This window comes from Diceros bicornis, chromosome 22, assembly GCF_020826845.1.
Source record: "Diceros bicornis minor isolate mBicDic1 chromosome 22, mDicBic1.mat.cur, whole genome shotgun sequence".
Lineage (NCBI taxonomy): Eukaryota > Metazoa > Chordata > Mammalia > Perissodactyla > Rhinocerotidae > Diceros > Diceros bicornis.
This window is the reverse complement of record NC_080761.1, coordinates 54,152,700-54,175,833: the sequence shown is the minus strand read 5'-3', so window position 1 is coordinate 54,175,833 and position 23,134 is coordinate 54,152,700. Positions and strand designations below refer to the sequence as shown.

At 58.4% G+C, this 23,134-nt stretch overlaps 1 protein-coding gene across 3 annotated transcripts in view; it reads left to right on the top strand.

Annotated features, from left to right (window-relative positions):
- CNTFR (ciliary neurotrophic factor receptor) overlaps positions 1 to 23,134 on the top strand; it is a 37,754-nt gene that overhangs the window by 2,893 nt on the left and 11,727 nt on the right. Inside the window, exons 2-4 of one of the 3 annotated variants that reach the window (XM_058566001.1) lie at positions 4,898 to 5,007; positions 16,649 to 16,733; positions 20,986 to 21,219. In XM_058566001.1, the coding sequence (XP_058421984.1) occupies positions 16,649 to 16,733; positions 20,986 to 21,219 (319 nt within the window). In that variant the 5' untranslated portion in view covers positions 4,898 to 5,007. Of the gene's footprint in view, positions 1 to 4,897; positions 5,008 to 7,690; positions 7,948 to 16,648; positions 16,734 to 20,985; positions 21,220 to 23,134 lie in introns of those variants that run through there. The other 2 variants (XM_058565999.1, XM_058566000.1) reach the window with 2 other exon arrangements.

Here is a 23,134-nt window from a genome sequence, read left to right as displayed (position 1 = left end):
CTCACATCTCCCAAGACATCGCCCCATCCCAGTCATCCTTAGGATGGGAGGGGTGTGAAGATTGACTTGGAGAGGGGTAGACCTGTGGCTCCTTTGACCCTTCCAGGCTGTTGAATCTCCGATTCGGGGGAGATGGTAGCCCCAGATCTGTGGTGACAAGGCAAGTGGAGGAAGAGACTGGACTGGAACCCACCCTCTCTTCTCTCCTCTGCTCTGGCTGGAGACGGGTAGGGGCCAAGTTAAGTTGTATCTCACAGCGTCTCCTGGCATGCCTGTTGAGCCTTATCCTGTTTCCAGGGTAAGCGTAGGTTCTCCATTCCCCAGAAGAGCAGTAGCCCCCTGAGGTGGGGAGGACGGAGGGAGGCCGGGTTGCAACCAACCCTGGGACTCCACCTGCCTTGGAGACACTGCCTGGGGCCTTACACGCCCTCCCATTATGGAGGCCAGCGGGTGGGGCTGCCTGGGGTGCACTGTCACCACAAGGGAACCCACACAGTAGGGACCTGGCCCTCAGGCTCAGAAGGCTGGGCTGTAACTATTCCCTGCCCCGAAGGGGACACGTGCTCTCCAGCCCCGCTATGGGGGTGGGGGGCTTGGAGGCAAGGCGCCCTGCTCTCTGCCCCCCCATGGCGAGTTGAAGTGTAAATGAATTGGAAACATATGGGGTGGATTTTCTTTGAAATGCAGATGGGTTGGGGGGACCATGTGTGCCTGGTTTGGGGGGTCCCAGAGAGCAAAGATCCTGAAGAGAGCTGACCCCTCCTCCAGACCCACCATGGGGTGGGGGAGACCTCAGCTGTGTAAACTGTGGCCCTGGGTGACCACACCCACCAGGGCTCAGGCTTCCTGTGGGGAAGGGCTGGGGAGGTAAGGGGTCCCTGTGGGCCGAGAGCACTGAGGTCATCTCTACCTCTGTGAAGGGCAAAGAGAGCCCCCAGAGCCATGCTGGGTTGGGGGTCCCCAGAGCCTGGAGCTCTGGGGGCCAAGGGGTGGAAGGAGGAGCCAGGGGCCCATGTGGGGGAAGGGTCAGACCCTGCTTCCTGGGGAACCAGCTCCCAGAGGCTGGGGCAGGAGCCGCAGTGGAAGGAGCTGGAGTTGGACTATGGTGGTGACTTCTCGGCAGGGCAGGGGCCCGTCCTGGGCTTGAGGAATGCACTGAAGGGTCCTCAGTCCTGCAGGAGGGTGGGTTTTTCCAGAGCCGGGGTGGTCAGTGTGCCGCACCATATACTACCTGCACTTCCCCTCACAGTGTTTAGCAAGGTTGCAGTGGTTGCCTGTGAGCTCTGTGGGGCTCAGGGCTGGGTCTGCCTTGCTCACCACTGTACCCTGCCCCCGGCTCAGACCTGGTGTACAGTAGGAGCCAGTGTGATGTTAACAAGACATCTTTTTCTCTCCCATCAGAGAGCGTGCTCCTGGTGGGCAGGACTGCATCCCCAGCTCCCAGCACAGTGCCTGGCAGGGATTAAGTGCTCACTACATACTGAGGAATGAATCACTGAGTGGGACACACCACAGGGAGAGGGGACTCTGGGGTTTGTGGCTTGAGACCCAACAGCCTCTGTTGTATACCCCTGTTTGGCTTGAAGGACCCCTGAGTGATCTATAGGCTAGACTAAAGGAAGGACTTCCCTGCACTCAGGGTAGGAGTGCAGAGGATAGGCAGCTTCTTCCCTGAAAATGGCTGGACTAGGGGAGACTAGTGCAGGGCAATTACCCTGATTCTGTGGCAGAGGTCAGAGATCACCTCTGTCCTCTCCCCAGCTTCAGGATTTTTTGGAAGGTGGGAAAGTCCTTTTCTCCCTATGTGGTTGTGGGTGTGTCCTTTGCTCTCTCTAGGTCTGGGTTTCTTGGACTCTAGCGGAGGCCATGGACCCCATCTCTGAGCATCTAAAGCTGGGCTCTGAGATTGTTTAGCTGCTGTGGGCACCGCGGACTGTCTGTGTTGGTTGTTAATGTCTGTTTGAGAACACGGGGTTCAGATCCTAAAAATACCCTGTGTGGCCAGAGCCTAGGAGTTGCCGGTGTGAGCTGGTGTAGCAGTGACTGCATCTTGATCAGACAGACACAGAGCCGGGAGAAGCTGGGAGAGTATAGGGAAACTGAGGCAGCATGGGCAGGAGATGCACAGGAGACGGAGCCTTTGTTTTATATGGAACAAAGATTTATAAAATGAGTGGTGCCAGTTAGTCAAGTTATGGCAACATTTAGGGAAATCTGTTATCCTACACTGCCGAGAACTTCCTTCTCAGAGTCTGGAGATGCATCTGATATCAGACATAAAAATCAAGGAGTCAACAGTAGTAACCATTTCAAGTCCAGCTTTAGGATTCCAAAATAAATGTGTGGCAAAGAACAAGTCTTCCCCAAGTAGCCTTGTCTGAGCCACTGCCCCCCTCCCTACCTCCTGGAGCTCTTCCTTGCAGCCCGAGTCCCAGTGAGGTTCCCACACACCCGTCTTTGATAGCACCCCCTCTCCTCTGACCCTACCTCCTGTGTAGCCCCTTTGCCCAGGAGAAGGAGCTGCACAGTGGTCCCCAAAAGGTAGGAAGAGCCCAGCCTCTGAGGGCAGAGGCCATGTGACCTTGGCCTGTGAGCTGACCTTTTTGGGCTTCTCCGTGAAATCTCGGGATGGGGGGGGCTGGGCCCTGGCCCAGGCCCAGAGAGAAGGCGGTTCTGGCACCCATCCAGGCCCCTGACGTCAATGACTCTCCAAATAATGGAATCAATATTTGGGGGGGGCAAGCGTGAACCAGGCCCCAGCGATTAGAAACAGATCAGCACAAACCCGCAGCTGATTCTGATAGAGCTGCCTGGGAGAGCGAGGGTGGGAGGACCTGGGGGCTCAGGGATGGGAGGCAGGGCCACCGAATGTCCGACGTGTGAGGGTACACAAGTGGGCAGAGACTCTGGGCTGCCCGGGTTGGAATCAGGGGGTGGGGGCCCCTGTCCTGGTCCCTTCGTCCTTTGAGCCTGTGGGGTTCTGAGGCTAGGGGATGTTTGGGAATGGAGATTTCTTTCAGCCATGGAGTGATAAAGAGTGGGCAAGGGGAGTTCAGAGTTCCTCTAGCATCCCAGACCTGGGCCCCTGGGTGTATTAGGGGCCACAGGTTATATCCAGGGTAGAGGGAGAGTTCTGAGTGAGCTCTACGAGAGATGACCTTTTGCTTGGAGGCAGAGGGCATTCGTCCAAGATAGAAAGATGGGTATTCACCCTCAGATTGGGAGTCTGGCCTCCTCCATCAGCCCATGTCCTCTCGGCCTCCTAGAAGGCAGCAGGTGAGGGTGGCGGGGACCATGGGGTCTATAGGGGGCTGGCCTGGCGGCAGCTGGCAAAAAACAGGAAGAAGGGCTGGGGGAGCGGCTCTAATTACGGGGCATTTATTATTAATCAGATGAAATTGCTGGAAGCAGCTGGTGTAATGTGCGTAGCGATACAGACTCTTCATGCCCCCCCAACACGCGCGCACACACGCACGCACACGCTACACAAGGCCTGAGCCTTGTTTGCTTTCACAGTTGTTTTCTTGTGAAGGTTGGGTGGCTCTTATGTGTCTCTGTGTCTGATGCTGTGTATGTCTGTGCATTTTCATGGCAGCCTGTACCCTCCTCTCCCTCTGTTGTCTCCTTTCCCACTGTCTCTGTCAATCTTTGGCCCGATGCGTGTCTCTCTGTCCCTGTCTTCCTCTCTGTCTCCCTCTTTGGGCCTGTCTCTTGGCGTGTCTCTCTGTTAGCACCAGCCAGCCTGTCTCTAACACCTCAGTTTAGTTTCTGGCCGTCTCTTCCTGGTTGGTGGTGTCTCTGCATCTCTGGGCATAGCTGGGTGACATGGAGTCCCTTTCTTGTGTTTAGACATCTGATTATGCCTTTGGCAGACACATCTGGGCCCTGTGTTTTGGTGGGAGAGGGCAGCTGGCCCCTGAGGATCTCCTGAGGTCTTGGAGAAGGTGAGGGCTCTGTTAAGTGACTGGACTCTGTAGAAGCAACATGGCTTTGGGTACAACGCCAGCTCCCTTACCAACTACCAGTTGTGTGACTTTCGGCGCAGTGCTTTTGCTCTCTGAGCCTGTTTCCTCATCTGCAGAATGGAAACAGGATTACCTCCAAAGGTAGTTTTGATAATAGAGTGCAAAAATGTAGATTCAGTACTTATCATGGGAGTCTGGCTCATCTAGGACCCAGAACAAGTTTTAGCTGTTCCTATTATTACTGGGAAAGGCACTGTGCAGGGGGAGAGAGATCTGCAGAGGCAAACTTGTGGAGCAGAAAGGCTTTGGAACTGGATCTGTGCTCTGGAACCGATCAGTTATGTGGTCTTGGGCAAGTTGCTTAACTTCCCTGAATCTCCGCTTTTTCAGCTGTCAAATAGGAATAATAATAGAACCTACCTCATGGCGAAGTCATGAGGATTAAATGAGATAATGCATGTAAACGGCCTAACACAGTTCCTGGCACATGACAGATGCTCAATAAATCACAGCGGTGATGAGACAGAGGAAGAGGATGGTGTGATGGTGGGTGCTTATGCCCTGCTGGTGGCCATGTGTCTCCGTGTGAGCGTGCATGGGAGAGTGTGTGAGATATGGAGGTACTTGCATCTGTGAACTGGTTGTGTGGGGATTTTGGATTGTCTGTCAGTGTGTATGAGTGTGGATCTGTGTGTGGTGTCAGGCCACTGGCTTCTGGGCTTCCTTTTGTCCCGTAGTTAGAACCTTAGGTCAGCAAGGTATGCTGGAGGGAGTCTGGACTGCTCCCAACTTTTCCTCTTGTAGACGCTTACCCACTCTCTGCCTCAGTCTCCCCTTCTCACCATAGGGTTGTGAGTATGGAGAGATCTATGATTTGGATTAAGGCCTGTGGCTCCTCTATGACCTCTGATTTGTGCCCTTTCCCCTTCTAGAATCCAGCCTTGTCCCGTCATCCCGCCCCCTTGGTTTGGAGGTCTCGGGAAAAGTTTGGTCTGGAGGAGGAGGCCATTGATGTACTCGGTGTGCGGTCAGTGGTGAAGAGGTAAGTGCTGGGGACCCAGGCCGGGCAGGTCAGTCTCAGGATGTCAGGCAGGTGCACTGGGGCTGCAGGTCTGGGGACATGAGTGAAGGAGGGCCTGAGATCCCTTCGTTCTTGTCTGGAGGCTTTTCATGCCCCTATGATAGGCCCGGAAAGGGGAAGAGACTTACCCCCAGTCATGCAGGCAAGGGCAAAGCTGGGTCAGAAAACTGGGTTCTGTACTGAGGGGCTGAATCCCGGCTGTGGGGTATGTTTCTGTTTGGTCGCCAGGCTCCCTCTGCCCCCAAAACATCTCTGGCTTGACTGGGAGAGCAGCCGGGCTTGGAGGAAATGGGATGGGAGGTCAGAAAGTCCATAATCTTCTGGGGCCAGCCGTGGGGCTGGGCCTGACTCTCCCCGCCTTTTATTCAGGCCAGGCAAGGCCCCTGGATTGGCAGCCTGGGGGTGGGGACGTCCAAGGAATTGAGGCGCTGGAGCGGAACGGAAGGGCCTATTGTCCAAAACCCGCCAGAGGCCCACAAAGGCCGTGGGCTTTTCATCTCAGCTCCCAAACAGACTGGCCATTTTCCCGGCCTGGGAGTGGAGGGGGACTGACCCTTCAGAACTAGGACTGGGGTGTTGTTGAGGGTGGGGTGGGGTATCCTAGGCTGACACATGGCCATAAAAGGGACTTAAAATGGAGCTGGGGTTCTGAAGAGGAGGAAGGGAGGCTCCAGACGGCTGTAGACAGTTAAGCTTCCATCTCGCTGTTCCCAGAGGACCCAAGGACATGGAGTAGTGTATCTACACAATAGATAATAAATATTTATAGGGGGCACACCTGGGAGGAGTCTGATGGCTTGTTGGGAAAGGGAGCTACTGAGCTGTGAGGGCACATAATCCTCCCCCCAAATTGGGAACACCTTAGGGAGCCAAAACAGGCTGGAGAAGAGAAGGCTAGTGGTCAGGCAAGAGAATGGGCTTCCTGCAGCAGGAGGGACTGAGGCCAGACAGCAGGAAGGACTTCCTGCCAATGAACAGTAGCTCAGATGCCCTGACCCTGTCCCTGGGGATCCTAGAGGATCACAGAGAGCAGGGGAGCTGGAGAACACCCCGGGGGGTTAAGGCTGAGGCAGCTTCTGTGGGGGCCGAGGAGGAGGCCAGGAGGGAGGACTTGGCAGTTCTGTCCACCCTCCCCCACCAGCACCTCCAGCACCACTTTAAAAACAGCTTTTTAATTTAACAAAGTGGATGAAAAACTGTTTTTGGAAATAAAAGATATCTGCTGTCTCCCAGGCTAGCACTCAGCCCTTGCTGAGAGCCTCTCTCTGGGTTTCTCCCGCTGCCGGTGGCTCCTTCCCTCTCCGTCTCCATCTCTCTTTTCTTGTTGTTTGTGCTCCTCGGCCGGCAGTTTCCCCTCGGCCTCCCATCACCACCCCCATGTCGGCCTCTGTGGGAGTCCCATCCTCAGCCCCTTGTCTCTGCATGGCCTTCTGTCTCTCCTCTCCCAGTCTCTCTCTTCCGGAGCTTGTCTCTCTCCCCTGCTTCGTCTCTGTCTCCCAGCCTGTCTCAACTCCGTCTCCCTCCCCCTCCTCCGTTCTCCCCCAGCCCCTGCTCTAAATGGGTCTATTTAAAACACCCGACGCTGCCAAGTCAGAAAAGCGGCTCCTGATAAAGCGCATTAGGCGGAGGGAGGAGGAGGAGGGAGGAGGGAGCCGCGGGCGGATGGATGGATCCAAGCCCGTAACCCCATTAATCAGGCATCGTGGATCCCCCTCCCTCCCCCAGCGTCAGCCCCTTCAGAGCTAAAAGCCCCTTAAATATTTATCACCCCTCCCCCATGGGGGTGAGGGGAGGGGTGTATGGCCCTTGGTGTGAGGATCCCCAGCTGTCTCCTGCCCCCCCCCACCGTGTGTACACATGTGTGCATGAACACATGTGCATGTGCTCATGTGTGCATGCATGGGTGTGCACACCTGACTGCCCAGGGCCCAGCTGCTGTCTTGCCCCCCACCATCTGAGCAGCCCGGTCCCCTGGGCGGCCCCTGGGGACCCTAGGAGTCTGGCCCAGCTCCTGCCCCTCCAGAAGGGTTGGGCATGCAGAATAGGGAGACCTTGGGGTCAGTTGGGGGTCCTCATGCCCCCCAAAGTGCAATCACTGGAGGAGTGGGCAGCATTGCACCATCATTCTCAGAGGGCAGGAAGGTGAGCTGGGGTTCAGTGCCCAGATTCCCCCAAATTCCTAGTGCAAGATGTAACTTGGGGAATGGAGTTGGGGACTCCATGCTCCTAAAGTGCAGGAAGGTACCTTGGAAGGCCGCTGAAGTCCCCCCTTTATCCTCGGAGGGCAAGAATAGGACCTGGGGGCGGGTTGGGGCCTCACATTACCTTCAGAAATGCAGGAAGGTGACCTGGGCCTGGGTGGGGGTCCCCATCACCCTCAGAGAGAAGACGGCCGCTCTCCGGGGGTGATAGGGGACTGCGTCCCACATCGCCCCGGCCTGCTGAGGCCCCCCGGCAGCAGAGGTCAGCCCTGAGACAGGCAGGGGGCCGTCGGAGTTGGCCAGAGACGCTTCGCCTCTGGCGGGGGAAGGGAGGCCCCGGCCGGCCCCGGGGTGAGGAGGGGCCCGGCCTGGAGCCGGGAGGGTCCCTTCCCCCTCGCCTCCCCCTGCATCAAGTGCCACATCTCCTCCTGACTCAGACAATTAGATTCAAAGGATGACCTCACTGCCTGCCGTCCCTCACTCGCTCCTCCGCTCGCTCGGCTCGCCCGCCCGCCCGCTCGCCCGCCGCGCGCCCCCGGCTCCCTCGCGGCCCGGCCCCTGCCCGCCCGCCCACTGGGACCCTCGGGGCGGGGACGCTCTTGCCTCGCGAGCCGCCCGGGCGCGGCCCCGATGCCCGCGGGCGGCCGGGCGGACCACGCCGCGCCGGAGGCACCGACGGGGCGCCTGCGCGGGGACCCAGGTCAGTGGCCGCGCGGCCGCAGGGCCGGAGAACTTGTCACCCCGCCGCCGCCGAGACGCCCCCGCCCGCCCGCCCGCCCGCCTCGGCGCTTCCCGCTCCTTCCTCGGCCCCCGCCCCCCGCGGCTGCTCGGCGCTCCCCCTGCCAAGCTGTCTCTCTCCTCTCCGTTGTCTGCCCCCGCCGCCCCCCTGCCTCTGCAGCCGGTGGGAGGGACTGGGACTTCCTGAGGTCCCGGGGATGGGGCCGGGGCCCATTGGCTGCAACCGGACCAGGCCTCCGAGAGAGGAGGGGGCTCTGGCTGTGTCCATTGGCCTGGGGGAGGGGACCACCGCCTGGGTGGGAAGGGGGCTACCGAGAGAGAGGCCCGGGCCGTGGGGTGACATGCAGAGGAGGGGATGAGCTCCTGATATCTTTCTTTTCTCACATCCTGTGGGCCTCTTGCCTGGCTTCATTTGTCCCCACCTCCTAGCTAACTTGAGTCCCCGCTGCCTGGTTTCATGTGGCCCCCATGGCCTGTGTCCTTCAGGGCCCTCTCACCTGGTTCCCTAGACCCTGCTGCCTGATTTCTTTTGTTCCCACTGCCTGCTTTCCATAAGTCCCTACCACCTGGCTGTATGGGATCACACTGCCTGGCTTCCTTAGGTCCTGCTGCCTGGCGTCTGCCCCCCTGCCTGGCTTCCATGGAGCCCTGTCAGGCTCCCTTCAGGACAGGGCAACGGGGCCCAAGCTACACCTGGAGTGGCAAGTGGTGAGGATGTCAGCAGCACTGCCAATTGTTCCCTGGTTGGGGCCGGGCCAGCACAGCCTGGATTCCATTCTGCCTGGACAGCGACACAGCGTCCTCTCTCGTGATGGGGGGCGGGGCTGCGTGGTCCAAGGACACTTTAGGATTCTTGTCCTCAGTGGTTAGTTAGGGGAGCGCCAGCTTGGCCAGTGCTATCCCCATCTCTCTTTGGGCCTGACAGTGATGACAGGGCTTTGGCAGAGGCTGGGGGTTAAGGGCGAGGCCCCATCTCCTTCCCCTTCCCGCCCCTCCTGCAGCCAGGGCTAATGCTCCGGTGCCCTGTGGACACAGAGAGGTTTTGAAGAGGCCTGAGATCACACAGCAGGGAGCTAGGCTGAGGGCTGCTGCTGATCCTCCTCCTAGAGAAGGTGGGGAGTGGTAGGGGTCTACAGTAGGGGGCAGGCTGGCTTCTGGGGTTTTCTGGCTCCTGCCACCATCTCTTCTCCCAGGGGCTTCATTACTACTCCTGTCTGGCCTGGATCTCCTTTCATTCCTAAATGCTGGTGAAAGTGGTGTTAGGGGGCGAAGGAGCTGCCAAGGGAATAATCATCTATTTCCTCGGATTTTTAGGGATCAACAAAGTTCCTCCTTCCCGCCTTAGGCCACCCTGAGCTTTACCCCCTCCAACCAAGCACCGCCCCTCAATCCCAACCCGAGGTCCCAGCATGAGGTGACTGTTCCGAGTGTGGATCTGTTTTCCCACCGCCGGGTGTGGGAGTGTGAGAAGTTGAGGGTGACTGGGGGGCTCTGAGTTTGCGGAGGTGCAATGGTTCTATGTGGAAGATGGACTGTTCCATGTGTGTGATGGTATCCATATGTGAGACCATGACTTTTTGTGTGAGTGCGTGTGAGTCTGTGTGTGTGACTGTGACTGTAATGCGTGTGTGCACGTACACCAGCGTGTGCAAGGCTGAGGCAGTGGGTGTCCACATGGGAGGCGGTGATGTGTGGCCGTGACGGCAGACTGTGTGGCAGTGTCGGGGAGAGGCCGCCTGGGTGTGTCTGTTGAGCCCTGGCTGTGCGTGTGTGGAGGTGAGGGCTTTGGCGAGCTCCACCGGATGGTAGTGAGAGCCCGAGTGTATGCTGTCTCAGGTGAAATGGGCCCTGGGTGCTGTGTGACCCTGACTTGCTGGGGTGTGTGTGAGCATGTGTGCGCGCGTACTCATGCCTGTGTTTACCCATCAGGAACAGATTGCTCTGGCTTCCCCACTGTGAGGAGGGGAGTGAGGGGGAGGGAGGATGGCTTGCTTTTGCCCAGCGGACCAGAAGCTTCCTCAGAAGTGGTGTGTGCAGTGTGCGTGCATGTTAGGGGGGCAGGGAGAACAGAACACTGTTACACGAAGACAGTTGAAGTTTCTGTTCCCCCTACTCAACTCTGCTCTGACAGAAGGACCGTCTTCGGTTCCTGTTCTTGCAGACTGATGCCTCACATGCACTGCGGCCCCGCCCCCCACCCTCGCATGTGTGCCTGCTTGCGTGTGTGTGTGTGTGTGTGTGTGCGCGCGCGCGCGGACACGAGGTTGCAAGCATAGGCCTCTGTGTATGTATTGGAGGGTGTGTCTGCACCGCAGCAGTGATAGGGCCAGGGGTGGGGTGTAGTGGGAGATGCTGAGGCAAATAGGTCTTTGTCCCGGCCCCCACGTCTGGAAAGCTCTTCTGTCCATTCTAGGTCTCCATGGAGGGCTCTGCAGTCTCCTTCCTGCCCCAGCCTCATCTGCTTCGAGCCCTCTCCCTGTCAGCTCTGGGCAGTCTCGTTCGACCCTGCTGCTCTGCGCCCCCCGCCTTTCGTGGACTTCTTCCAGCCGTATAACCTCCGGCTGCAGAGTTCTGTCCCGCCGAGAGGAGCGGCCCCACTCCCTGCGAATTTAACCTGACTGCTGTGTGGGCCTTTTCTGGGTAGAGGGGTCCTCCTGATTCTTCTAGAAGCCTGAAGGGACTCTGGACTGGGGTTAGGGGATGGGGGGATTGGCACTTGTGCCTCAGGTTCTGTGAAGCTGTCTGGAGCCCATGTGCCCAAAGGGAGGATTTGGACTTATCTGTCCCTTCCTGCTCCCCATTTGAGAGGTGAGGGGCTGGACCAGATGACTTCTGAGGGAGAAAGTCCAGACCTTTTGCACCTAGAGGGCTGCTTAAGCACAGGCCTGCATGTGTGTGTGTAGACAAGCCCGTGCCCAGGACAGCAGGCAGCACGCAGGGCCCCGAGTGGGGCTCCACATGTGGGCACAGGCTGGTACCATTCAGATTTCCTCCTCCCCAGATACCTCCCAGCCGCCCAGCCAGGCCCATCATGGAAAGGCCTCCCCCCACAACACGCCCGCACACACGTGCAGCAGGGCACGCACATGCTGATCTCAGGGTCCCCACGGTGCAAGAGGCTGGGGGTGGGGGGTTTGTGCACTCGGAGTCCAGGCTGCTGCCAAAATCCATCGGAATCTTGTCCCCCCCAGGCCCCCATCTCCGGCTGTGGAGGTCACAACAGCAGGTGCGGATACCCACCCCCCCAACTCGCTCACATTGGGCCGCCTCCTTTTCCACAACCTCCGCCAGCACTGGAGCTGGGGGACCACTCTCCCTGCCTCCCTCCCGGCCCCCCTCCCACTGGTGCTCAGCTTCTCCTGCCCCTTCTATGGGGGGAGGAGAGGGCCTATGTTTGGTGGGGTCCTTTCCCCTGAGCCCCGGGGCTTGCCCCTGGAGTGTGTGGGGATATGGTAGCCCAGGAGGAGATAACGCTTGAATCCTGAGCCCAGGCATGGCTTCTGGCTCCTGTGCCACTTGGGGTGGGGTCACCGAGGGCTGAGAGGTGAGCCAGGTCTGGATTCAGAGAGCAAGGAGAAAGAGCCAGAGACAGGAGACAGACACAGGAGGGAGAGATGCCACAGGGAGTGGGAGTCCGCCCTGTGAACAGCCGGCCCCAGCCCAGGAGCTGGCCTCTGACCTGGGCCCGCCCCCTCCCCGGTAGGGGCCTGCTGGGCCAGCTGCCAGGGGCCAGGCCTCCCTCCTCGGCCTACCCCCCCAGCCTCTGGACGGCTCAGGCCTCTGCCCCCGCCCCCACCGCCCACGCTGTCCAGGCTGCCTAGGCCTGGTGGGATCTGGGGGCCTCCCAGCCTCAGCCCCTCCTCCCACTCTGGGAGCTTCCCGCCCGCCCTGACTATCTCTCCCAGGCTCACCCTCGGCCAGGGCTGTTCCTCCCTGCCCACCATGTCCTTGTCCCTGTCTCTGCCCCTGCTGTCTCTCATTTTCTCTCTCCAGCTCCAAGGGTAGATGTCTCTTCCTCGCTCCACCCTAATCCTCTGCAGGTCTGAGGCCTCTGAGTTCCCCAGGACTTTGCATCAGTTAGTCCATGCGAGTCCTGTCCTGTGTTCTTGTCTCGTTCCCAGGATGGGGTCCTCCAGGGCTGCGGTGAGGAGAGGGGAAGGGACGAGGCCCCAGGGCAAAGAGTGCTTTTCCCTCACATCTAGGGATTCTGGAGTCTGAGGGGGACTGGAAGCCGTGGAGATGTCACCTTGGCCCTACGTGGGTCAGATGCCCTCCAGCAGATGAATGTTCCTGACCTCACCTCGGCCTGGGGCCATGGGGGGAGTCCAGGCCAGTGACCTTCCTTGGATTTCAGTTTTCGGAGGCACCACCTGGGGCCTCCCTGCTCATTCACTGTCCAGGCCAGATTGAGCCTTCCTGACCCTCAGCACACCCACGCCAGCCAACACCCTGAAGCTCAGAACACTCTGTTGCCCATCACCACTGACACACAGGGCTGGGCCCCAGGCAGTGCACTCAGAACCCCCCACCCCACCCTGCATGTGGCAGGGGTTCCTCAGGGCTGGGCTCATGTCACCTAAGCTCCCCTCTGCTTCTGCAGGCATGAATAGGGGCTCCCAAAACTCACACCTGCCCTCCCTCAGGTTCTGCCTTCAGCTGGGGAGGGGTGAGGGTGGGGGCACAGGGTACCTGGGACCTTGCTGGGGCTGGCCAGAGGGGTCTTGGGCCCTGGATCCTAAGCCAGACTCAGAAACTGGGTCATTGAGGTCCCTGATCTGGAGTCTGTCATTGTGTCTGTCACTGTCACTGCTGGTGACTCTCAGCCTCCCTGGTGCCAGTATTACTATGGACTGGTGTTATTCTGTGACTGTCCATGTTACTGAGTCTGTCAACATCCTTGTATCACTGTGGATGTCACCATCATTGTTACTGTCTGTGACTATCAGTCTCTGCCTCTTTGATTCTGAGGTTACTGTCACTATGAGTGTGTTGGTGTCAACAGGTGTCATTGCCCTGTTTGTTGGTGTCATTGTATGTGACTGTCACTGCATCATTGTCACTGTAGTGACTGTCAACACCTCTATGTGTCATTGTCAACTGTGCAACTGGTGTCATTTTCAATGGGTATTATCACTGTGTAGTGGTGTCTCCATGTTTCACTGGGACAGTGACAGTAAGTTGGGGGCCCAGGATTTGTCTCTTGATGTGTCACTGGTGTGTGTATAACAGTGACACTGTAGGGTTCTATGTCAGGAGAGGTGCTGGGCTTCTTGTGCTGATGGGGTTTGGGCTGCTGGGCACTGGGCTCCTTTCTTGCTGGTGGGGTGCCCTGTGTTCCCCCCTCATTGTGGGGCCGGGGCTGGAGGCCAGGCTGGCCCCCTGGAAGGGTCTACAGGGAGCCTAGGCCAGTTTGCATAGCCTTTATCTGGGGCTTTATGGGATTTATCCTCCCGATCTATCCCAGAGCCATGGGGTGTGGATTCGGAAAATTCCTGGGAAAGATGCTCTTTGCCCTGGGATGGGTGGCCTGAGGTGAGCTAGGGCCGGGCGGAAGTGGAGCCTGGACGCCTCTGGCCTTAGCTTCCCTACCTGGGAACAGGCCCAGCTGGGACTCCAGGGAAGGGGAAGTGAAATTGGCCTGGGGCTTTCTGGATCTGCAGGGGCAGAGGTGGGTGGGGTTTTAGTCCACCCTTATCTCCTGGGGGCTGGGCCCCTGGAGCCGCAGGGAGAAGTCCCACAGCCCCCAGGAAGGCCCTGCTCTTGTCTCAGCTGTGGCACTGACACCGTCCTCCCCTCACGCTGGAGAGCTGGGTAGGCTTAGAGAGATGCTCTAGGGTGGGCACAGAGACCCTGCCGGTGTCTCTGTCATTCTCTCTGGGTCTGTCTCTCCTTCTGCCCTTGAATCTCTGCCCATCTCCTGCGCTCCCCGGCTCTCTTCCTGCGGCTCTTCCATTTCTCGCTGTCTCGGTCTCTTCTTGTCCCTCTGGGTCTCTGCTCACGGCTTTCCCTCTCTCCCTGCTCCCTGGGTCTCTCCCTTTTCTGGGTGCCCCCAGCCATGCAGTGTCTGTCTTGGTACCCCATCCCCCACTCTCTGCAGCACTCGCTCTCAGCAGCGCCCGTCTCCCATGGCTGCAGCCCCGTTGGCCCAGGGCCCGGCCCTTACAGTAACTCATCGGGCTGATGGAGGCGACTTTGATGAAGAAGCCACCTCTCCCCCAGCAGGGGCCCGAGTGTGTGTGTGTGTGTGTGTGTGTGTGTGTGTTTGCATTTGCTTGTATGCAAGTACACCCGTGCCAGGCTGTCTCCTTGCCCCCCGCTCCCCAACAGGGGCGAGGAAGGAGCTGGGAGCAGAAGGCCACCCTGTCCCTCTTCTGCCACCCTGTGGGCTAACTTCCATCCACTCTGCCTGCCCATCTGCCTCCCCCTGCCCTGGTTCCTGCTCCCACGTGGTGGGCGCTGGGCCTGGCACTGAGATGGTGTGTCTCCTGGCTGTGAGGAGAAAGGCATGAGCAGATGGCAGAGATGGAGGGGGAGGGTCTGCGAGCTACCTGCAAGGTTGAAGGTTGAGGTGGGGAACCAGGTAGGCCTCCAGCCTCTGGTCTTTCTCTCCAGCACCAGCTCTGAATTCAGACAGTCCTGGGTTCCTTTCCGGGCCCCACCACTTGCTGACTGTGACTTTGGCCGTTGTCTTAACCTCCTAGTCCTGAGAAGCTGAAGGAGGGGGAGTGGCTGAGGGGCAGGAGCCAGGCCAAGTGGTAGCTAAGGCCCCAGGAGTCACTGATGTGGGAGGGGTAGCCACGGCCACATGGGGCCTAGAGAGAGGAGCTGTGCCAGGGAGGGCCAGGCAGAGCACCTGCAGCTGTGGCTGGAGGAAAACCAGGTGCAGACGGGGGGACTCGCCTGGCAAGGGGTGAGCATAGCAGTAGGCAGGCAGAGCCTTCTCCCACAGAGGAGCCCCCGGAAGTCAGAGTCTCCAACTCTGCACCCACTGCTACAGGCGACCCCCACATTTGTCTCCCCCTGCTGTAGTTCTGTCTGCAGTGTCTCTGGTTGTTTCTCTGGCAGTGTTTCTGACAGTGTCTCTGCCTGTGTCTGGCAGTGTATCCGACTGTGTGTCTGAGTGTCCCTGGCAGTGTTTTCAGTGGTGTGGATACTTCCTGACTGAGCATCTGGCTGTGTCTCTGGCTCTCTCTAGCTGTTTTTCTGGGTGTGCGCCTGTTTGTGTCTATCAGTTTCTCTGGTATTTCTCTGCTTGTGTGTCAGGCAGTTTCTCTGGCGTGGTTTCTGACAGGGTCTCTAGCTCTCTGGCTATGTCACTAATGGTTTCTCTGCCTGTGCTTCTTGCTCTTTCTCTGGTGGTGCGTCTGCTTGCGTCTGGCCTGGTCTTGTACAGTGTTTCTGGTGGGTCCTTTGGTTGTGTGTCGGCTGTTCTCTGACCATATCTCTGGCTGGTTATCTGGTTATATCTACCTGTTTGTCTGGCTTTGTCTGATTGTGCCTTGCACAGTCTCTGCAGGATATCTCCACGGTGTGTGGAGCTGTTTCTTTGGGGTTCTGTCTGGTTGTTTCGGGCAGTGTCTGGCCAGTGACTTTGCTGTGTGTCTGGCGGTATCTCTGACAGCAGCCCTGGTTGAGTGTCTGGCAGTGTCCCTCTCTGGGTCTCTGCTTCTGTATAGTTGACAGTCCCCCTCTCTCCTCACACTGGGGTGGGAGGGTCAGATTTGGAGCCTTTTCTGCAGGAGATAGTTATTTCCCTGCCCTCAGGTGTGAGCATGTGCTGGGGGGGGTAGGGGGCAGCTGGACCCATCCCAGGAAGTGGGATAACGGGGGGGGCGGGGCGGGGGGTGGCACTGGATCCATCCTGGCTCCTGGGGACATGTCCTGAGTGTGCTTTGTGTACCTGCGTGGGTGCGTGTGGACAGTGATGCACATCTGCTGGGCTGGGGCTGCCAGGCTCCTGGACACTTGCTGGGGCGAAGGATGGGGGTGCCGCTGACGAGGACTTATATGTAAAAGTCCCTCATTCTTCTCTTGGTCATTGGTGTACACTAAAGCAAGATCCACATCTGACCTCAGTGACAGCGTACCGCTGTCCTGCCCCCCTGCTGCTCTGAACTTCCCAAAGCCCAGCGGCAAGGCCCCCCTGGAGAGGGGTGCAGATGTGAGGGGCTCCTGAGCATCCAGGTTTTGGGCTCTCTCCCCAGGAGCACGGCAAGGGGCCTTCCATTTAAGGCAATTTGGAGAAGCACAGACGTCCAATTAAGTTAAAACATTACCTTTTCAGTTTGTGATGTTTGTAGCTAATTAGCCAACCTCGCCAGTAAAGTAATTTTTTTTAGAAGAATGGCCCTGGCGTTACCAATGTTCTGTAACTCATCCGCGGCTGACTACATCCTGCAGCCAGCAGCCTCGTGGAACAGCAAACCGCTGTAGGTTGCTGTCTACCATCTTAGCAAACCTTTGCCTACAGATGCCAATAATGTTGCTTTCTATTGCTTGAAAGAGGATCCTGAGCCCCGTTAAGAAGCACATTTGTCTCAAGGTGCCCTGGCCTTGGGGCTGGGATTTCCCAGTCTTGCCTGAGAACGGGGTGGGGGGCTCCCCAGGACGTTCCTGCCTGGGCTGATGCTGCCGCTTCCCCTGCCGCCTGTTTCTCCCACCAGATGGCAGCTCCTGTCCCGTGGGCCTGCTGTGCTGTGCTTGCTGCCGCCGCTGCTGTCGTCTATGCCCAGAGACACAGTCCGCAGGGTAAGTGCTGGGTGGGGGGCTCCCTGCCAACCCCCTCTCAGAGCTAAGAGTGACCCCTCCGTGGCACAGCTGTATGCACCCACCCAAGAGCCACACAGTGGCACATGCTGGCATCATTACACATGAACACCCAGAGGTACATGAGTCATGTGACCCTGATATGCAGGATGACCCACTGGTGTCTTATAGACACAGACCTCCAGTTACTCCCGGGTGGTCTCATGCCAATGGTATCCCTGGCTTTAAATGATCTTTTCCTCTGCCCACTAGGGTGGATGTAGGGTATATGCAGGTGGGATGAGAGTTGGGGGCGGCTAGGGGCAGGGTCCTTAGACAATATCTGGTGAAATGGTGTCCTCTGGGGGTTTTTGGGAGGCACTGAGAGAGACAGTGGGCAAGACTACTTCTCCTCATCATAGAGGGAAGACAGGGACGGAGATGGTAGACTGGGAACAAGGTGGGGGAGGGCAGGGTGAGCAGAGGGCTGGCACACTGAGGCAGGGGCTGGGTCCAGCAGCTGGAGTGGCTGGAGGAGGCAGGGATTGTCCAGCCTGGGCCATGGCAACCTCCTTCCCTCACTACCACTTGTCCCATGAGGGCTGAGTCCTCCCCACATCCCATGGGGCAACGAGCTGCACCTTTGCTGGGAAACAGGTGCCCTCTTGACTCGACCACCAGCCCTTCTGCTGCATTTGAGGCAGCAGCTCACACGGCTACATCAGTACAAGGTCTGCCCTTGAAACCCCTCCAGCCGGCTCTGAGTGTGGGGTGCTCCCCCTTGGAGGGGTCCTGCACCTGATCTCGGCTGGGTTGGGTAGAGGCAGAGAGGGTGGGTGCATCTTGGGGGCCCAGGCACAGAACCCTGATGGTTAAGCTCTGCCACTCTCAGCCTGTGGGTTCAGGAGAGCAGTGGGTTGAGGCTCCTGTGGCCTCTTCCTTGTGAGACCAACACTGAGACCCAGAGAGCCTGGCCTGCCCCAGGCTTCTCCCCAGTGGGCAGGGACTGAAGGGAGCACCAGGCCAGCCCATCGACCCCTGCCTGCAATCAGCCTGCCCTGGGCTCCTGGGCTGACCCCACCTGCCTGGGCCTGCCAGTGGTCACAGCCATTGGCCTGGTGCCTGCCCTGTATGTCAAGGCAGAGCCACGTGTGACCAAGGCCCTGGGCGTCAGGCTGCATCTCCGAGAGCGAGTGAGACTGTGCTTGTGCATTAGGCTGTGTTCCTGTGTGAGTGAGACCGTGTCCCTGTTTGAGAGCGTTTCTGTGTGGGGCTGTGGGCTCTGTGCCCTCTGTGTGATATTGTCTGTGTGTGACCATGCCCTTGTGAGGCTGTGTCCTTGTGTTTGAAACCTTACCCCATGCATAACTATGATAGTTTCTGTCTCTTTGTGTGTTTGTATCCCTGTTACACTGTCTCCCTGAGTGTGAGACTGTGTCCCCGTGTATAACTGTCTCCCTGAGTGTGAGACGGTGTCCCTGCATGTATCTGTCTCCGAGTGTGAGACCGTGTCCCCGCGTGTAACTGTCTCCCTGAGTGTGAGACCCTGTCCCCGCATGTAACTGTCTCTGAGTGTGAGACCGTGTCCCTATGCGTAACTGCCTCTGGGTGGCAGTGCCCTTCCCGTGCATGCATGTGACCTTGTATCAAGTGTTACCATCCCTGAAGTGGAACAATGTCCCTGTGTGGCTGAGACCTTGGGGACGGTTGTCCTGGGTGTGCTTGTTCTTTCTGGTAACTGTCCTCGTCCTATGTGTGTGGCAATGTGAAGTTGCTTAGGACGCCCTGGGGGACTGTTTCCGGCATGTGGTCCCCATGTGAGCCCGTGTGCGCAGGTGTGAGGGAGCTGTCAGCCCTGTCCCTCTGTGTTCTCCATGTCCATGACCTCATCCTGTCTCTGTCTCTCATCCTGGCTTCTAACAACCTTTTCACAGCTGATTCTTTCGGAGCATTTGTCACCGCATCAGGGCCAAGAACCCCATCCTCCCCCTGCTCTTGATTTAATTTATGAAATGGACAGCACATCAGTAGGGGCACCCACGGGGCGGGAGGAGAGCTGTCCAGAGACAAAGGATTAAATCATTGCCATCTTTGGAGCTGTTGCATGGCCATGTGTATTGCCATTGTTGTGTTATTGTAGCAGTTGTGACACCGTGATTGTCATGTCACGTTGCTCCCTCCACCTCTGCATTGTGGCCTGTGGTTGTCTTCTGTCATTGTGTCGTCATTTTTTCACGCCTGCCCTGACCTCACATCGTTGGTTTGTCATTGTTGTCGGGTTGTGTTTCCATTTCCTTTGTGAGGCAGACGAGGTGAGGTGGGGACGTGCTGTCCTACCGCCATTGTATTTCTTGTGCTGTTGGGCGGCTGTTTCCTCGTCTTGCGGCTGGACCTGCCTGCAGTCTTAAAGGACCATTTTGGGTCCGAGTTTGTTCTGAGCTGCTGTTGGTCAGTGTTGATGTGTTGCCGCTGGGACCATGATGGCCACACCCCCTCCCCAGCGGTCAGTTTTCAGCCTCCTCCTCAGGCAGCTGGATGCAGAGTCTGCTGGGGGTGGGGGGTGCAGGGAGAGGGGCTTGGCATGTTTCCTGGAAGCTCCAGGTTTTTGGAAGGGAGGCTGGAGGGGGGCTCAATGGCTATGGCTGGTGGATTGGGGGTGCTCTATGGCTTGAGCCTTGGACACTGGGCCTCTGGTCAGGGGGAGGCCCTCACTCAGTCTCTGGTCCAGCCTCACAGCTGTGGCCTCCAAGGCCCCCAGCCGCCGCCCTTCCGCCCGTTCATCCTCTGCTCGGCTGGTCCCAGGCCCCACAAACGAGTGGTCAGGGCTGGCCAGGTTTCCTGCTTCCCTCTCCTCCGACAGGGACAGAGAGGCTCAGAGAGGGGCAAGACGGAGACAGGCAGCCGGGGAGAGACCCCTGCACAGGGAGGGCGACAGAGGCAGCAAACCGGGACAGCTGTTCCCGCGCAGAGAAAAGCAGTACTGGGGAGGGTGCTCTGATGGAGGGAAGAGGGGCGGGCGGCATAGGGGGATCCCTACCCCCTGCAGGCCTGAGGGTGTTAACAAGTCTAATTAAGAGGCCACTGGCCCAACTTAATTGGCTCGTTAACAGGAATTGCCTCTGAAAATCCCCCAACTCAGTGGGGTGGCTCTCTGGAGGGGAGATGTGAGGGAGTGTTAACGAGGGATCCCGCAGCCCCCCACTGCTGCCCCCTCCCCCCTCGCTCCTTCCCTCCCACCTCACTCCACGGATCCAGGGATCAGGGAAGCATCTATCCTCACAGGCTTGGGGGGCAAGATGAGGGGAGGAGATTCACATCTCCTGGCTCTGCATGTGTGCTGATCTCCTGTCCTCTATAGATCAGTGTCTAGGACTTTCTCTGTCCCACTCACCTCCCCCACCTAGTGCTGCCTCCCGACAGGTGCTCCCTCCCGCCCTTCCACTCTGGTCCCCTGGGCTCAGTCCATCACGCCTGGGTTGCCGAGGCCAGGGCTGGGGTTTGCTTTTGGCTCTGACAGGCCCCTCCTGGGGGCAGGAGAGGAATGGTCAGAGAGCTCCCTCGGTCCCAGCACTCCCTACCTCCACCCCAAGCAGTTCCTGCCTCGCAGAGTTGACAGCTGCCAGGAGATCCCCAGGGCTCCTGTCCTGGACCCTGCCCGTTCTCCCTTCTCCTGCTGCTGCCCAAGCCCTGGGTGGCTGGGGGAGAGGGACTTGTCAGGGGTCCAGAGTTGGGGAGAGAGAGAGAGGCAGGACAGAAAGAGACAAGGATGGGGAAGCGAAGGCAATGGGGAAAGACAGAGAAAAGCATCCAGAAGTGGGGCCCCTCAGCTCCAGCTTGCTTGGGGAGCAGATGTCAGTGATTGGGGCCTGGCCTGTTGGTGGCAAGAGGTTAGAGTCATGGGGGTTAGGAAAACTTTCTAAAGGACCTAGGGACTGGAGGTGAACTGGGTTTTCACCCAGATCTAACCCCTCCCAGCACTCTACACAACTCTCTGTCTAATACACACACACACGGTCCCCAGACATGCACACACATAAAAATCTGGAGACACTACATACCTGTATATATGCACAGCCACAGAGGAATTCTGCACACTCCTCACCTCCCCAGGACACACACTGTCAGACACGGAGCCTCTCGTCCTGGACTCCTTACTTGTGACGTTCTCAGGCTGTCATCCCCGCACGTTCACCTGGGGGTGCTGGACAGGGCTGTGACTTGTGACTTCTGCCCTGTGCCCTCCCTGCCCCCACAGAGGCACCCCACGTGCAGTACGAGCGTCTGGGCTCAGACGTGACCCTGCCATGTGGGACAGCAAACTGGGACGCAGCTGTGACGTGGCGGGTGAATGGGACAGACCTGGCCCCTGACCTGCTCAACGGCTCTCAGCTTGTGCTCCGGGGCCTGGAACTGGGCCACAGCGGCCTCTACGCCTGCTTCCACCGTGACTCCTGGCATCTGCGCCACCAAGTCCTCCTACACGTGGGCTGTAAGTGTTGCTCCCAACCGCTCATCCGACCCCCCACTCACTCAAGGGATTGTCAGTGAGGCCCAGACCCCTGGCCCAGATCAAGTCCCCTTCCTGTTGGGGTGGGGGGAGGGTTGCAGCACCCTGACCCTTGCCCTCTGATCCTGTCCTTGCCTGCTCTTCTGACCTCTGAGCCCAGTCTTGCCCACTGAGTCCAGACCCCTGGGCATTTTGCACATGTGTCCCACCCCCCCCCCAGAGGTCTTTGAGATCCTGAAATCCTGTTCCCTATGACAAGACGGGCAGAGGAGGGCTGGCGGGGTGTAGCCTGTCTGGGGCCTGGTGCAGAGGAATCCTCCAGCCACAGCCCCTGGCTGGAACGGCCCCACTCCCCTGTGTGCTCCCACAGGGACTGGCCTTGAGGGCCTTAGGGACAAAAGTGGGGTTATGTGGGTATAGGTATGGGCACTCTGGGAGGCCCCAGGAAGGAGGAAGGCTTCGTGCAATGGGAGGCACATGGAGACTTAGAGGATTTGGAAGACACATTGAAAAAGTCATTTCCAGCAGAGAGCTGAGTGTGACTGTAGGCCTCAGAGGCTGGGAGGACATGAAAAGGCCACTTGGGCTGTTGTAAATGGGGGAAGGGAGCTAAAGGAGGGGATGGGGCAGGTCGTGATCAGGCTCATGTTCTTAAAAGATCCTCCTCACTGTGGTGAGCAGAGGCAGTGTAGATGAGGCAAAGCCAGGCTAGGAAGGAGCCTGTTGCTGGGATCCAGGAGAGACGATGGGGACCTGGGACCAGGGCATGGAGCTGGGGAACTTGAGAGGGGCGGCTGGACCTCCAGGAGCTGGTGATGGATGGGAGGCAGGGAAGACACGAGAGCAGAGAGCGGGAGGAGTCAAGAGGGCTGGTGGTCTCTGTCACCGCAGCAGAGACGAGGTGAGAGGGCTGGTTGGAGAAGAGAGTGTGTTCCTGTGGGAGGAGAAGATCCTGTGTTCCGTTTGGGTTTCCCTAGAATCAGATCCCAAGATGAGAATTCGTATGCAAGTAGTTTATTTGGCAGGTGATAGGAACACCATAAGGGAATGGGAAAGTGATAGAAAAGGGAAGTTAGCTGGGGCCGGCACAGTGGCGCTGCGGTTAGGTGCGCGCACTCCGCTGTGGAGGCCCAGGGTTCACAAGTTTGGATCCCAGGCGCGCCCTGATGCACCACTTGTCAAGCCATGCTGTGGTGGCGTCCTATATAAAGTAGAGGAAGATGGGCACGAACGTTAGCCCAGGGCCAATCTTCCTCTGCAAAAAGAGGAGGATTGGCATTGGATGTTAGCTCAGGGCTGATCTTCCTCACAAAAAAGAAAGAAAGAAAAAGGAAGTTATCCTGAAAAGGAAGTTAGCTAATAAAGAGGGAGTTCTGCAGCCATTGCCTCTGGGCATCTGGGGCTTAACCCGTTGGTGGAACCCTGGAGCCCATTCAGACATGCGCCTGGGGGTTCTCCTGCCTGTGGGGAGAGGAGCCTGGGCGCTTGTACGCTGACTCCTGCCCACACTTGGTGGCAGAGTCTCCTGGGGTGGGGGCAGGGATGCTTTATTCCCCAGCACTTTTGGCCTGATGCCTCGCAGGCAATGCAGGCTTTGGTGGCCACAGAAAGCTCTTAGGCAAACAACTGCCGAAGCGGCAGCAGATGCAGCAAAGGACCTGCGGCACCACCGCCATCTGCTAGGACAGGTTGGGTTGGGGTCCTCGAGGACGACTGGGGATTGATGGCTGTAGCCAGTGGATCTGAGGGCCTGGGACTCAGGGAGAGGCCTGTGCTGGAGATGGGAGTTTGGGGGGTTGTCAGCACCAAGGCCATGGGAGGGGGTGCGGTGGCCAAAGGCGGGATTGTGGGATGAGGAGAGATGAAGACCCATTACTGAGGCCTGGAAACCATCACT